Source organism: Nothoprocta perdicaria, unplaced genomic scaffold (genome assembly GCF_003342845.1).
Source record: "Nothoprocta perdicaria isolate Ctin4 unplaced genomic scaffold, notPer1 scaffold_77, whole genome shotgun sequence".
NCBI lineage: Eukaryota > Metazoa > Chordata > Aves > Tinamiformes > Tinamidae > Nothoprocta > Nothoprocta perdicaria.
The window spans coordinates 2,150,951-2,167,046 of NW_020456054.1; the positions used below are offsets into that span (position 1 = coordinate 2,150,951).

Here is a 16,096-nt window from a genome sequence, read left to right on the forward strand (position 1 = left end):
AAACAGCAAACTGAGAACTCATTTGTAGGAATGCATACATCTAAAATAATGCCATTTAAGCTTCTTTACCAGAATAAGAGCTGTGAAAACAGTCTTTGACTTTTCAGTAGCAATTTTAGTTTGCTTGCATGATTTTAAGTAAAATTTCATCTGCTTACATTCTATGAGTATATCTGAAAGTTCAAGATGCCATATCATACTACAATTTCTACTGTTCGTATTTCATATCCCAGGTACTACAAGAACACTGCAAAAAGGCCACTGCCACAACCATACATACCTTCCACAATACAACAATGTTCAAATCCACTTCACTACACCTTTGTATTAATCTGACTGCCTCATCAAATGATTGCTTCACAGCCCTTTGAGATGTGTGAGTCTGAGATTGCACGTGCATTCTTTTTAATTCAGAGGATAAGCTTTGGAAAAGAAAGTCTGCACAAGGACTGGCAGAACTTATTATCTGCAAGAGAAAGAAACAGCTTTCAGAACAGTATGCAAGTTGACAAACTTCTCTACCTGAGCTCATCACTCTAGTTTTTCAGTTCTGTTATTAAGCAATCCTTTACAGACCTAAAGCATGAAGCATGTTTTAGCTTTTACACTTTTCTTTATTACATAGACTAACCTTATGCAATGAGTCCTGAAAGACAGTGTAAGAGTACAGAATCATAAAATACTGGCCTTACGTTATGACCATCAGCTTTCATTAAGAGTTATGACTATTACCAGAGAGATGTCTCTGATATACCAAGATTGGCTTAGAAGACAGACTCCAACTTGCTTTAATAACTTGCATGCAAGTAATTACTGCTTTATTAATAACTCCCTTAGATTAGTTAACTAGGATTATTTAACCAAATTTGGAATGTGTATTTTGCTACTAATAAGAGAGATCAGAGTGTAGCATATTCCACATAAGTGGCACAAGTCAGAGTACTGTGTCAATTGTCAAGTTTATCACTTGCACTTACATCTTCCAACACTAAACACTATCTGAAAAAAGAAAAATTTCTTAATACCTCCTCCTTTTGAAAAACAGTAAGCATATAGCTCTACAACAGCATTTTGTGGGAATTACTCTACCAGCAGAACAGATTATCTGCCTCCACTCCCATGAAAATGGTTCAGCAGGAGAGGTGACGATTGAAGTTTCCAGATTATCTACTAGCTCATGTACTAGCTCACTGTACTGTAATTTATAGAACACAGTAGATCTCAAATAGAGCTTTTAAAGTGAAAAAAAATCCAACTTCCAACCATTAAAGCATTGTTTGCTTTAAACTGTAATAAGGCTTTCAGTGGATACTTGCACGTGGCAGTCACTGATAACAAGTATGTTGTTGTACCACTGCACATACCTGTTCATTTCCAAAGACAATATCAGCAAATGTGTAATTTTCTAAGGAATAAAAAGAAAAGGTTTCTCAGCATCATTGAAAAGAAACTTCAGCATGCAGCATCTAAATCTTATATTTCCCCAAGAGTTACCACTTTCAGAACCTACCTTCTAAGTTTTTGCATCTTACTGCTTTAAAGCATAACTTTGCTCTTTCTCTGCTACCAAGTTTAGTATCTGAAAAAAAAAGTTACATTTTTTTCCTCAGCAAGTCAGATGAATCAGCCTTTGCACCTTGCAAATCAAGCACACTCATGAAACTTAAGTATATCCCATTAAGCAGTGAACTGCAAGATAGATAAAAGGTTATCTGGGCAAAAGGTAACAGACCTTTTGGTCTCCAAGTCAGATAACATGGTTTTAGGGCATTTGTTAAATACAATAACAGTCTTTTTTCCACCTGAATTTGCCTGAGATAATTAGCCTGGTCAAAAACTGGTTGTATTTGCTAAAGCAGGACACAGCATTCATCAAATATTCTGTTGGATTAGTTAATAGTTATAAATAACTGATGGTAAAGGAATGTTGCCACGCTTCTCTTGTAGTAAATTATCTACCCACACAGGAATTTTACTACATCACCCAAATAACTTATACAAAGATTAGTACCACTATTAAAACTAACAAAAAGATTTTTCAATACACTTTTCTCCTGAAACAGTAAAAAAACTACAGTATCTTTGAAAGGGATTTTTTTTTAAATAATTGAATCATTCTTGAAGCTAAATCATCAAATTGAGGCTAAATTTAGGAGAAACAGACAAATACCCACACATACCTTTGTCTTCAGAGATGTTAACAGATTTTTGAAGCCTCCAGTGCTTGCTGTTACTTGAAACTTGTACTATATGAAATTCTTTAACACCAGCCTCACTCTAAATGAAGAACAAAAATGAAGTCAAATAAGACTAATCACAGTTGAAGTGTTCTGTATTGCTTAGAAAATTATGGCAAGGTGGCAGTATTGGATTTCTTCAATTCTTCTTCCACATTATCTGTATCAGTAATATAGTATCAATGAGAGACAAGCAATCAAAGGCCCACTGCAACAAACAATGCCAGCCCCCAGCAGCTTTCAGCTCCAGTGAGGCCGAAATGAGAAAGGGAAATGATTTTTAGGAAAAGAAAAATAAGCTTTGTTGTTTTTAATTAAAGACTACTATAATCAAACCTAGGCTTTTGACTCCAATGCAGAACATCTGTCAAGTCCTCCAAAATGAGGACTAAACTTCCTCACTAGATTTAGTAACTTTTTAGAAAAAGGCATTACTTGCATACATGATGAAAAGCACGTTTGACTGCTTTTCCTTTTTTGAAACAATAAAACAGTAAGGAGAACACTTTGAAATCAAATTATTAATTAACAAATACTGTGTAATGCRATCTTCCCTCCTCAGAGGACGCTTAAGCAATTAATATATGCTTCAATAGATGAAGAACATTAGATTTTACATACCTTTAACATAAAATGACAAATCAGTTCAGTAGCTCAACTAGTACGTTAAATGAAACTCAATTAAGTTGAAGAGTCGACTAATTGGCTTTGTTGTTTAAAAACCTGCAGCAGCTTTACCAAAAAGCAGTCAAATTAAAAGTGAGGTGTGAAAACCTGAATTTTAGTCTGCTGAGCTAAGCCAAAATACTACATATCTGTATCTGGATTACACACATGGATATCTGTTTAAATTTGGCTTAAGAGTCTGGCTAGTAGGTTTACACAAGGATGTGGCTTTCGAGTTTGAGTAAAAACTTTGACTTCAGTTTATCATTAATTCTATCTAGAACACTATACTAGTGTTCTGACTCAGAGACAGGAGTGAAGGCATTTTATTCAGAAGCATCACGAAAGGTTTAAGGATCAGAAATGCACATGAATTTAGACTAAGTCACCCTACCAGAAGCGAAGTAAAAGACTCAGAGTACTGCAATACATGCAAAGAAAGTTTCTGCGGCAAATGTAATGTTAAATGGAATGTCAGTTGATTACAGTTTCCAGTTAAAGTGTTTTTAAGTTTTTAAGGAAACTTAATTCAAAATTGGCTTTACAAATTGGCTTTACTGGCTTTTAAGCAGACTTGTGTCAAGAACTATATAGTTAATTTTAATATGAACTTACAGTATTGATATTTTCTACATCCACAAACAGTAACATATTATCTCCTTTGCCTTCATCATCTTCAAGTGCATTACTTCTGCAGGCAGTAGCTCGAATATGTAGAGACCGACTAGTACAAATAACTGCAGTGTGCCTTAATACTCTGTGACTAAGAGGGGAAGGAAGAGAAGGTTAGAAAGTATATACACATACATACATATTTAAATATATATAAAACATCATATATATATATACACACACACACCACCCCTTCAGAATCAGGATTTCCCTCTGCAACTTCCCATCAAAAAAATTAGTCTTTTACATTTGTCATTGATATTAAGGATATTAGACAGCTTATTCTTTTCCACCACTGAAAAGACACTTTGCAACTTCTTATTGAAAGGACAGTACATTAACATTTTTGTTCTGCGAGAGATATTTGAAAATAATACTGAAAGTTCAGATGTTACCATGGGGGGGGTGGGGTGGGGAAACACACACACATCTTCAATATTTCAGATATAGGACTGCTAACCTAGTGAAAGCAAATAGGCATTTATTGGCCTATGACATGTAACTAAGTTTTTCATGCCAGCACTTAGTATGGCAAATATAGCTTTTAAGGAAGTGAACTCTAAGGCCCACTGGTACCATTTCCTGCATAAYTATTTAAAAAGCATCAAGACAGAATACTGCTATATTCACAGAATTACCCTTAAATGAAGACTTTCAAAGCTGATTTTTATAACTGTCCTTTTCCAACTRGCATCTAGACAAGTTTAACCTGCAGACCAGGAGCCTCTGAAAGAAATTAGCAGTAGCTCCTCTACAGATTCACTCCCCCTCTACACTAGCTGTTAATGTAGACATGGCCAAAGTGCTCTCTAGGTAAGTGATTCTAGCACATCCCCTCCATCATATTATGGAGCTGTAACTTCCTTCTGCTGGAAAGTCACCAAATTCAAAGAACATGCAAGAATTCCTGAGTCATGGGAGGGACTTGAGAATAAGCAGTGCAACAAAAGTCATCTCACCGCCCCCCCCCCCCCCCCTCAGAATATGGATACAGGACACCATCCCGGGGAAATACAAATATAACCAGCGATCTCGCCTTGACATCTTACTAATGGCTATCAGCAATAACAAATTGCCAACCCTTTGAAAGGGAAAGAACAAAAACTCCCACACAATCTATTTGCTATCTTTTCATATTTAATTCAACTGTCTCCTGTCTCAAGACTGATCCAAAAAAGCAGCTGTAGAAAAAAGAGCAAGTAAAAAAAGTTCCTAAAAGTAGTCCAATAACATGCAAGTGACAAACATGGCATTCAACCCTTCTAAAAAGAATAATTTTCATAACCACCACAAGCCATGTTTTAACTGAAGATAGAATTAAAGTCAAAGTAAGAAGTTGTTTTTAATACACAGAAGTAACAAATGATGTTATGACTTTTTTTCCCACTCCTGCCATCACTCCAAGAATGAGATGTGATTCCAGAGGAACTCTGGCCATAAAACCAGACTGCATTAGCAAGATTCCACCAACTCAGASTAACCAGTAGAGTGATTTGGTACTTTCATTAAAGCAATATAGGCTTCATAACTGCACATGAGAATTAGCTCATACAATGCAAAACAGATCATTGCTTTTAGACTGCATATACTTAAGAGTGGGTAACACTGCTGTTTTACATTAACAAAGCAATTGAGTGAAATTCAACAACAGTTACATTTATAGAGGGATTAATATTTAATAGCTTAAGATAAAAATAGCTTTAAAAACTTACCACATTTTTGAGTGTTTTTTAATACTTTCATAGTAAAACAAGAAGTTAATTTCATGGACACCTTCCTCATCTGGTCCTCGTAACCACATTGGCAGCTGCACTGAAGCCCCAGGAAGAAGAATGGAATCGGGAAGCGGGACGTGAATAACCTCTGGCTGACCTCCTGTGCCAACCCCGAAGTCTACAGAAGAAGCTGAGGACAACAGTGCTGTACGCACAGAGGCAGGATCTGTCACAACAGTCTTGTAAGCACTACAATTTTCAGAAGCTGAAGGACTCAGTGGTGTTAGAACAGCAGTATTCCCACCAAAAGTAAAAAATTCTGGATGCTTGGACACGACCTTCAGGGCAGTAAGAGGACACTTGCTTACATTCACAAATTCTACGTATGCTTTTCTGATTTCTCCACAGAGAAGCCCTGTAGGAAAATTTATAAAGAACACCTGTATTGGAGAGAAGGGGAAGGGGAGGAGAAAAAGCCTGAACATTTTCAAGTTACAAACAAGCACAAAAACAACCACCACCACCAACTTGAAACCACAYAGTATTATAATCAACCAGATTTAAATAATACAACATTACAATAATCCTAGTGACAGAACTAGTATTTAACTAAACATCTTTTAGGACCATATAAGATGAAGAACGGCAAATAAATAAAAAAACTCCTGTTCTCTTCCCCATCCCTTTAATTTGGCCACAAAACCATTGCCAACTAAAATTCCAGAGGGAACAGAACTGCAGCAAGATATTAGTTTAGAGGCTTGAAATTTCACATTAAGAAAAAACACGTCTGGCACTGATAGGTCATAAGTCAACTTAAGATTTAGACATTAGTAAAGGTTAGACTTTTTGGTTAGAAATACCCTTATATCTCCAGATTAAAAAGTTCACTCAAAAGCTACCAATAAAAAACAGCTACGTACCTCCAACAAAGGCATTTCTTCTGTAATAATAGGATCTAAACGCCGATCAGGTCCATAGACAATAGATGTTTTTTCTTCCTTTGTGTTATTAAGACGAGGCCCTTGGATTTCTAAATCTTGTCGTCCTCGTACAGACAATCCATTGGAGACAAACTTCCCTGAAACATGTTTTAGAAAGTGTTTTTGTAATTTTTAAATTCTGCTGAGAATYGACGCCATCTCCCCACCACCACCAAAAACTGTAAAAACTATTTTAAATTTTTTTATTATTGGGTGTATAAAGCCCTCACTGATTAAGCATCATTACAGATGGAACCTTCAARATGGGCCACCACTGATGAAACTGAAAGCTTATACTTTAAATAAGTCTTCAGAATAAAAAGCACCTGCATATAGCTAACTAAGCTTTCTTAGCTAACTAAAGCTAAGCTAACTTAAARCTAACTAAAAAAGTGTTTAAGTCCTGTCAAGTAACTGTTTTAATTCTATTTCCTCCAACAATTAATTTTTCCTTAAATGAAACAGTTTCAGGTAAATAGCTCAACAAAAGAAGTGGCATGCAAGTAATAAGTCTTTTGTATTAGAATACAGATGGAAGACAGCCAAAATAAAATGAAGAGTTTTAAAAATAAAAGTTCTGTCAGATAAGTTGAAACTTGGGAACCTATACCACAGAACTTCAAAGCAATACTGGGAGAAAAGTTGGGAACAAAGAGAAGCAAAACTTAAAATCCATAAAAACAGCAAAGGAGTCTAAAGGTGTTACAGATGCAACATGGCACAAGTGGAATACTTAAATTCTGAAACCATTAAAAACATCAGCTTTGGAACTTAGTTCCCCGTAACTAGCTACTCCTTCCTTCTACTCTCGCTTCCCYTTCTCACGGAATTTCAATCAATGCCAATAGTATTGCCTATTTCCTTTGTTTCCATTTCCAAAGGAAATCCTCATATCACAATCAAGAGAATTTAGGGCTAAACCTGCAGAATCACCACCTCCTCCTTCCTTAGGCACACAGTTTAAGGGGATAGACTCACCTGACTGTAATCCAATAGAAGGATCTATTCCATCTAATGGCACAGCACCTTGAACAGTGCCAAGATTATAAACGACTCCCAGAATATGTAGCTCCCCTGTTTGATGGGGAAAGAGCTTTAGTCTTGCCTGTGGAGATACGTTAAATTTTTGTTGTTGCTGCTACTAAAGAAAAAGTATTATTACATTTAAATGCCCAATTACTAAAGACACCCACAGCTATACTATATTGTCACATTTTATGCAGCTGCATATAAAAACTACAGGTCACTAGCTTTGAAATTTATATACACAAAGTTTACTAGTCCAGCCTAGTAAAAAATTCATTACATTATGAAAGAAGCCATAAACTGCAACAAGGCTGAACTTTAACAGAGGCAGAAGGCTTACTGATACATGAAGTTTAGCTTTAAGTGTGAAATAAGATTGAAACCCAAAAGGTTAACACTAAATAAACATACTACTTACCACTTTTGTCTCTTCACTATTAATTAAAAACTCTGCTATTGCTTCAGTCCCTATCATGTCATCATCATGTGTTCCCTGAAGAGAGAAAGAGCACACTTTTCAGATAATCTTAGAAACAAAACTGGCTGTAAAAAGTTAATGCTTGCAGCTTTGGGAAAGCTCCATCTCCAKGTGAGGAGGAACTTCTTCACTGTAAGGGTGACAGAGCCCTGGCACAGGCTGCCCAGGGAGGCTGTGGAGTCTCCTTCTCTGGAGGTCTCCAAACCCGCCTGGATGCCRCCCTGTGCCCCGTGCTCTAGGTGTGCCTGCTTGAGCAGGAAGGTTGGACTAGATCATCTCTAGAGGCCCCTTCCAACCTTGAATACGCTGTGATTCTGTGAAAGTGTTTAAGGATAAAAATAGTAATATAGTCCTGTCTGGAATTCAGGGCAAGTTGTCTGTGCATGCTCTGAGACATTCTGAATTGGAGAAACATTTAGAGAATGTTCAGTCAACATCTGACAATTATATTTGAGATGCATCACTATAAATAGCAGTCATTCCCAATCAATTTAACTAATTGATTAGTATGCATCATATCATTAAGGTAGCATTTCTGCCTGGAACAGAGAATATGTACAGCAGCCACTGAAACTTCTTTATATGAAACTTTAACTCTGCCAGGTACTTAGTCAAAATGCACTGCCCAACTCTCCCCAGTTCACTGGGAATTCATGAAATTTACTGTAACATTCAGAATTAGAATATATTCATTTTTTTTTGAAGTAAGAACAATAACTAGGAGGAAAGTATAGACCTAACTAGTTGAAGATAAAAATTAAATGTAATAATTAGATCATTAAAGGAAAAAATTGATACTTAAAACCCCACATTTTCACTTTTCTTCTAACCAAGATACCAATGTTCCCATAGCACACCAGCACTCTTGTTTTTCAGAAAACACAATTCAAAGTATAATGCAGCTAAGATAAATAAAACATATTGGATAAAACTGTACAAATCATATCTCAAGGCTAATTGAAGGCTAATTTCAGGGTCAAGGCTAATGTGATCCCAAATAACATGTACTAAATATAAGAAAACATATTAATACATGCATAAGTGTATATTGATTTTACTTAGCCTCAAGCATATTTGCATCAGTTATTATAGTAAACTTGAATAAACTCGTTAATGGCTATTTTTTGTCCTATGGATCTGRGAAAAAAAAAAGTGAGTCATGAAGGTATTCAGTAGGTTATTTTGTTTGTTTTGTTTTAAATTTACACCACTTATGCCAGAAATTTTCTTGCTCTAATATTTCAAGATGTAGAGATGAACTCCACAACTGCAGTCATTTGGTTTTGGCTGGAAAAGGTGAAGCTTTACTTACCAGCTCTTTTKTTACTCCGTCGTGCTTTGCATTGAAGTCTTTATGTTGAAACTTCCACAGCAATGAAAGGTCAGTCAAAAGAATCGGAACTTTCAGTGGGTTTCGGAAGGACACTTCTACAGTTATTGGTTCTATTGAAAAAAGTGGGAAAAATTACAACCAATTACCTCCACCAAAACCTGAAGCTTCACTAACTCAAAATGCCAATTGCACGGAGTGTGAATTTAATCCTACATTAGTATAGGAAATAATGTACAAATTTATTTAATCCACTTTTTTGTGAAATATGCAAGTCCATGCTTTACCTTCTACTACAGCAAGTGGAAATTTGGAGTTATCCGAATAGCTATTTAAGCAGAACTGTGTTGGTTGAAAGGTGGGAGGCATTATTCCTTTGTTAACCACAGAGACAACCTGCTCCTCAAGTTCCTTCCATTGCTGGCAGGATTCTGCATCATATTCCTGATCCAGACTGACGTGCGTAGCTGCCTGCTTTTCACCTAGCACAAGTGTGAGGCAGGGTTATAAGATGACAAGCGACAAGCAACAGCGGCAACAAAAACAATGTTCAAGTGTTCCTGAAAGATGGTAAGAGCTCAGTCATGGCCTTCTTTTGCAGGACAATTAATTTAATAGTCAGAGGACTGACAGACTTCTTGAAATAGAAAAATGGAAGACAAGCCTGATGATCATTTGAAGGTACTTATTTGCAAATAGTAGAAATCCAGTGGTCTATCAAAATTGCAGTTTATTTTTAGTTTATGATAAAGTACAATCCTACAATTTGCATTCAGATTTCTATTCCACATACTCTGCAATCAGGAATCTAAGTTTTAAACATTTCATCCAACAGGAAGTTAGATTTAAAGTTGACACAAATGCTAGTGATAGAAGTTAAGATTTTAAAACATCAACATCAAGAACTTACACTATTTCATTAAGTTTATTATGGACTTACACTAAAACTCTCAAGTTATTGGAAAAAAACAGCCAAGTAGGTCTACATATGTAAGACTCCATCAAGTCTGGAGACAGCTAACAAGACAACACTGAACTTAAAAATTTCTTTTGCATTCCTTTATATGTTTTAGCTCCATAAATAATGTATTTAAAACAAAGTTCTCTAACCTTCTGCTGGTCTTCGATCATGCCCAAAGAAAACTCGAGTKGCTGAACTGTTAATATATGGTAAAGGAAGTTGTGGTAAGGGACCATCAGGTGTTAGCTGAGTAGCATTCTGCAGAGAAGGAGAAAAGCAAGAGAGTTCAGACATGCTATATTACCAATTTTCAGATCATAAAAAACAAATTATAGCCCTCAATATTTGAAAGGGCAGAGTTTGTAAGATGGCATGAATCATTAAGTGCTGTAGATCCAAGAGCTGCTTCTGCCCTGACAGTGTGAAGTATATTATCTCCTCTTACTAAAAGATTAAAGTTCAAGAATCTTTATGAAAAACAGACAATAAAGACTGTAACCAATATTTTCACATGGTTGCCACAAGCTTTATTACGACAACACAAAGTTTGTCTCAAAGTTCAGGATTTGATAAACCACATTCACTACACCACTATCATTACACAGACTGTCATCACAGCTCACCCGTGAACCAGTTCTGAGAAAGATCTACCATAACTTAGCAATTGCTGCAGAAAATGACTGCAGAAATTCAGCTCACAAATTTAAGTCATTAACTGCAAGGCTGCAAGTTGTGGGGATATATCTGTAAGGCTGTAAGGTATGGGACATGCTACAATTAAAATAAAAATAAAGCGATAACAAGAAGAATGAATTTACATATCATCCAAATTATATCCTATCTATAAAAAAAAGTGAAGTAAAAAAAAGAAACTCCACAATGTGAAGTAGTTTTTAAATACCAGAAAAGATTAGTTTAATTCAATTTAATTTTCTATAGCTATCTTAATGTGAACTGTTTGCCAATGAATGAGCAAAGGACTATCACAATAGGTCTGGGGACAAGTAACCAAAACTATAGCAAAGCTCATCTTATGGAGAAGTYTGTCAACATCTGTAGTTACAATTTTTGTCTTGTTTTGACACAGATGTTGAAGGAAAACAGTGTCCATTTTCCTGATTAAAAAAAGACCACACACTGTAAAGTTACTGTACATAAACCTAAACCTATTTTTAACCTAACAAGCTTAAAACTTACRCAAGAGATAAGAGAACTAAGTGAATGCCAACAGCATACTAACCTGGACAACTGAACAATGCATGTAACTTTAGGAGTTAATTCACCCAAATTTTAGTACCAACCTTAATCAAGCTAAGCTATTTAATTGAAGCCTATCTTATTATTTATAGCAGTCTGATGCTAGGAAGTCTGGTTAAGTGTGGTATAAGTAGATAGACACTTAAAGATCTAGCAGGAAGAAAGATCAAGAATTTTGTCAGGGTATACATCTACAGTTTATTTTATAATAGATGTTTGTCTATTACCAAAACCCTTAACGATCATTATAAAATTAAGATTAAAAAGATTACTCCAAAAGGAACAGACATCATCGGCTGCGAATCAGCCATTGATGTCAAAATTAAGGATTTTTTTTCTACAATAAAAGCACATTCAAAGAGTAACTCTTAGGCCCTAGATTAGCCATCAATGAAAATTAACTAGTCTTAATACAGATGCAACTGATCTGTTGTTGATACCAGGGTTAAATATGAATAGGTCAACTAAATAAAAAAGTGACCCTTGAATAAAGCAGATCTGACTGAAATATACTTAATGACTTAACATAAAAGCTACAGCATCACAGATTGCTCAAAGGAGGAAACAAGAAGTAGTGGGMCCGGAGAAAACATTTACCTTATAGACATAGAGATACTCTCTTAGGAATGCTCCCTGCTGAGCTGGAGGCTGTTTACTGTCATTGATCAGAATATGCCTGAAGGCCGACACCGCGTTGTCCAGCTGCCGAAGCGTGAAGGACTGGCGACCAATAGTGAAGTTAATATGATCTTCTGCAAGGGACCAACCTTTCCCTTTGTAAACCTGCATGGCTTGACAGTAGCAGCGTAAGGCATGTCTTCTCTGCAACAAGAAGAAAAATTCTCAAATAATCTCATTAAACACACAATGCAGGTTTAGTACAAGGAAAATTGAACTGTAAGTTAGAAAAGGTACCATACTTAAACCACACACCCGTTCCTTTCCCCCTCCCACATTGCCATGTTAAGTGCAGTATTTGCACAACTGTGCCATGCAGTATTTGGTCCATATTAATCTAAGGGAAGAAATTTGTTCCTATCATACAGTGCCTCCTTTTTAGATTAAGCTCCTCTTTTCAGAGCCTAGCGTGGCAGGCAGTAGGTTAACCAATGAAACAGATGACGAGCCCACTGTTCAAGTGTTCTGTGTTGCTTTAGAACCAAGTGCTGGAGTCTGCTAGCACATAGGTATGTGTAGGGAGGAAGGGGCCAAGCTCTTCTCGGTGGTGGCCAGTTACAGGACAAGGGGCAATGGGTGTAAGTTGAAACTCAGGCAGTTCCATTTCTATGTGAGAAAGAACTTCTGCACTATGAGGGTGACAGAGCCCTGGCACAGGCTGCCCAGGGAGGCTGTGGAGTCTCCTTCTCTGGAGGTCTCCAAACCCGCCTGGATGTCGCCTTGCACCCCGTGCTCTGGGTGTCCCTGCTGGAGCCGGCGGGGGGGGTGGACTAGATGATCTCTAGAGGTCCCTTCCAACCTTAATCATTCTTGGATTCTGTGATACGAGACAAGGTCAGCCATCACATGAGCCATTGGGAGACAGGTGCTCCCCGGGAGACAGGAGCCAAGCAGCTCTTCAGTTTCCTTTCAGGTAAAGGCATCAGAGCATGGGCAATGAGTGCCAAATCTAGGTACTGAGCACCTGCATAGGCATTCACTGCACAGCAAGTCTCAGCTTTCAAAGAAGGGAACAGTATTCCCTCACAGCAGCAACACRAGCAGAACCAAGAAGTGTTTAGGTGGAGATGATAAAAACAAGCAATAATTCTTTAACATCACAGCAGATATTCTCACACTCTTAATAAGATATTGCAATACTGTAGCTGAGCAATTTGGCTGATATTTTTTTTTTCCAGTATCATTTATTTTTGAAGTTTCTGTATTTCTTGGAAATCAAAAACTCTACAAAAGAGATTTCCTAAGGGGAAGGGGAGGCAAAAGGGATKTAGAGCCACAAAGCCCTGCAACATGTCCAATTTTCCAGGCAGAAAAATTAGATTTAGAAAACCRCATTCATCAACAGCTTGTAGTCAGTGAGGTATTGTCAGCAAAACAGATAGGAAGCCTACTGCAACACGACAACTAAGTGAACAGGAAAACAGTCTAGTGTTCACATCTAATAGCATATTCTAATACTATATATGAATAGCATCCACATCTAATTTTAAAAACAGAAACTGTGTGTAAAATAATATTTTCTTTGGGCTTTATCAGGATGATCAAAACTCAAGTTTTCAAAAGGGAGGCAGGTAGTGGTGGGCAAGATTTTCTTTCAAGTAGGATTGATGTCTGCAGTCTCCATTTTTGATTTGCAATACAAATTGATGTTTAGCACAAGTTTACAGCATATAGGTAAACTGTATCCAGGGAGAGCCCTGTAACTGAACTGCAGCCAGCCTCAGCGGGGATCAGGCACAATCCAATCTCTAGTGAGTCTACTACACATCCAAGACAGAGAAAAAAAAAAAGGCACAAATTACCTACAGATGACACTCAGTCTATTTATCATGCTGTTTTACTCACACTCCCATGCAGACTATCTGATCTGTATCAGTTTAATTGCTACCTGAGCCTAAACAGCTGTAAGGAGATGCTATAACTTGCCTTGCAGTAAATATTCACACACCTCTACCTTTACACTGGCATGTGGTTTACAAAGGCATATGGTTAAAGCAGAGAATGAATATCTAAGTTTTGTCCTTTAAAAAAAAAAGTTACAATTTAACAAGTTCCTAGTTCTTGAAAGCACTAAGGTATCTTAAAGTGAAAAAGATGGTATTTCACTGTAAGATTGACATTCATAAATAAAAATATTTATTGTTGAAGTCTCAAAATGACTTCAAGTACTGATGTAAGAGACCATATCAATTAACACAAATGTCATTTTCACACAGTTCAGTACTTTTAATACTGAGATGTTCAAAGTAGAGGGACTTCTTTCAGAAAAGACGTTCATGTTTTACAGGGCTATTTAGATTCAATATAAAATGCAAAGAGTATTTTCTATCTGAAGAGATATACTTACCTGTCCTGCTTTACTAAACCCGTGGCCAGCCAGTATCATATGAAAGGCAAACTTTCTAACCATCGGACTCTTCATATTTATAAAGCAATGAGCTGCCTGCTCCAACAGGAGCGCACTGCGAAGATCAGAATCCTATTTATAAGTGAAAAGGACAGTTAGTCTCAAGGTTGAGTATAGAAGGTACACCAAATAAAATACTCTTCTAGTCCAGATAAAAGAGATAAGACTTGAACATTACAGTTCTGTAAGAGAAACTTATTTGCTCTACTTATCCAATTTATTTTAACCGATAAAAACTGAATCTTGATTTTATAAAACTGATCTTGCACCCTGCAAATGTGCCTAGAAAATCTATATGGCATCCTGCCAAGATTTTCCTTACTACTGCTAGGATATACCACAAGCACACTGTATTCAAGTAATCAAATGATGGTGCAGAATCAGTAGTATTTAAATTTATACAGAATTTAAATAATTTCAGCAGATTTTTTTTGCTGTTCACATTATCTTTTTGAAAAAAGTTAATTTAAAAGGTAAAAAATAAGCTACAAACATTGGCTAGTTACTTGGCAAAATAATCAATGTATCCTGTTTTGTTTGCCTCAGGAAAAATATCAGAAGCATCATATTTGGTGCAGCTGACCACAAAATCAGAGCTTACAGTCATTTAAAACTTTCCATCCAACTTGGGTTATCTTCTACACAAAAGATGCTATCGAAAGTCATAGATATTTTTACTTATGATTTGTTTTTTCCTCCCCCTCCTTCTCCTTCAAGCTAAGCCCTCTGCACTGTTAGCATGTAATTCCATACTTATTTTACACCAATTAGTAAAACAGAAGTGAAAGCTAGGCTGAACATCTAAAATAAAACTTCTAATGATTGGTTGTAACTGAGCTTGTAACTGAACTGATTCTAACTGTGGTGTCCTCCTTGCTTATGTTACGAAGACTGACTACATGTAGGATGGTGTCCATTATAGTTGTGAAAGTCAAGCTAATATTTTTAACTACAACTCTTAACTGACATCGAATGCCACTCAAGCACTGAGTAGATGCTAAAGGAGATTAACTATGAACCCAAAGATAAGAAATACACATTTAGCAGGTCTTTAAATCCAACATGTCACTTGAAGTATGCTTTTTGTTTATACAGCAACTGCAGAAACTAGTATCTTGGGGCTTTTTTTTTTCCCTTTTCTCTTTGATTTCAACTTTGAGTCTGTAATCATTTGCCATTTTGGGATGTTTCAACTTAAGACAACAATTAGACGGTAACTTAGAAGTGCTTGGGTTTGTAAACAAATGGCAGAAGAATAAGAGTGGAAAAAAGCAGTTCTACCTCACTGGTTAAACGAATCAAAAGAGCAGCCGCCTCTGAGTATTTGCCTTGACTTTTTAAGATTTCAGCACTAAGCAGCACACAACGCTCAGCCAGAACCATGTTCCTAGAATAAAAACATAAGTTAGAGGAGGACATGCAAAACTTAACCTTAAACCAGACAAGCTCTCTCTGTACTGCATTAGAGTAGTGCTCTGTGTTTTATATTCTTTAAGATAAGTTCTTCCTCCCAAAAAATAACCATGTACACACTGCCAGCTTTACCATATATTTCTCATTATATTTCTCATACYATATATTTCTCATAAAGTCAAAGCCAATAAGATCATTTGAGGAAAACATTTTTAATAAAAGCCTTTGGCCAACCAAGTAAATGATCTGCTAAGTCAGAAATCCAACAGCTAA

The 16,096-nt window shown here is 36.5% G+C and overlaps 1 protein-coding gene across 1 annotated transcript in view; it reads right to left on the reverse strand.

Annotated features, from left to right (window-relative positions):
• The window catches only part of TRAPPC8 (trafficking protein particle complex 8), a 45,151-nt gene that overhangs the window by 10,299 nt on the left and 18,756 nt on the right, over positions 1–16,096 (reverse strand). Inside the window, exons 12-26 of the mRNA XM_026051576.1 lie at positions 15,692–15,797; positions 14,351–14,482; positions 11,923–12,147; positions 10,218–10,326; positions 9,395–9,589; positions 9,090–9,220; positions 7,718–7,792; positions 7,252–7,378; positions 6,214–6,371; positions 5,288–5,730; positions 3,519–3,666; positions 2,181–2,277; positions 1,511–1,579; positions 1,365–1,405; positions 281–466 (exon numbers count right to left, since the gene is read on the reverse strand). Coding sequence (XP_025907361.1) covers positions 281–466; positions 1,365–1,405; positions 1,511–1,579; positions 2,181–2,277; positions 3,519–3,666; positions 5,288–5,730; positions 6,214–6,371; positions 7,252–7,378; positions 7,718–7,792; positions 9,090–9,220; positions 9,395–9,589; positions 10,218–10,326; positions 11,923–12,147; positions 14,351–14,482; positions 15,692–15,797 — 2,242 coding nt within the window. The remainder of the gene's footprint in view (positions 1–280; positions 467–1,364; positions 1,406–1,510; positions 1,580–2,180; positions 2,278–3,518; positions 3,667–5,287; positions 5,731–6,213; positions 6,372–7,251; positions 7,379–7,717; positions 7,793–9,089; positions 9,221–9,394; positions 9,590–10,217; positions 10,327–11,922; positions 12,148–14,350; positions 14,483–15,691; positions 15,798–16,096) is intronic.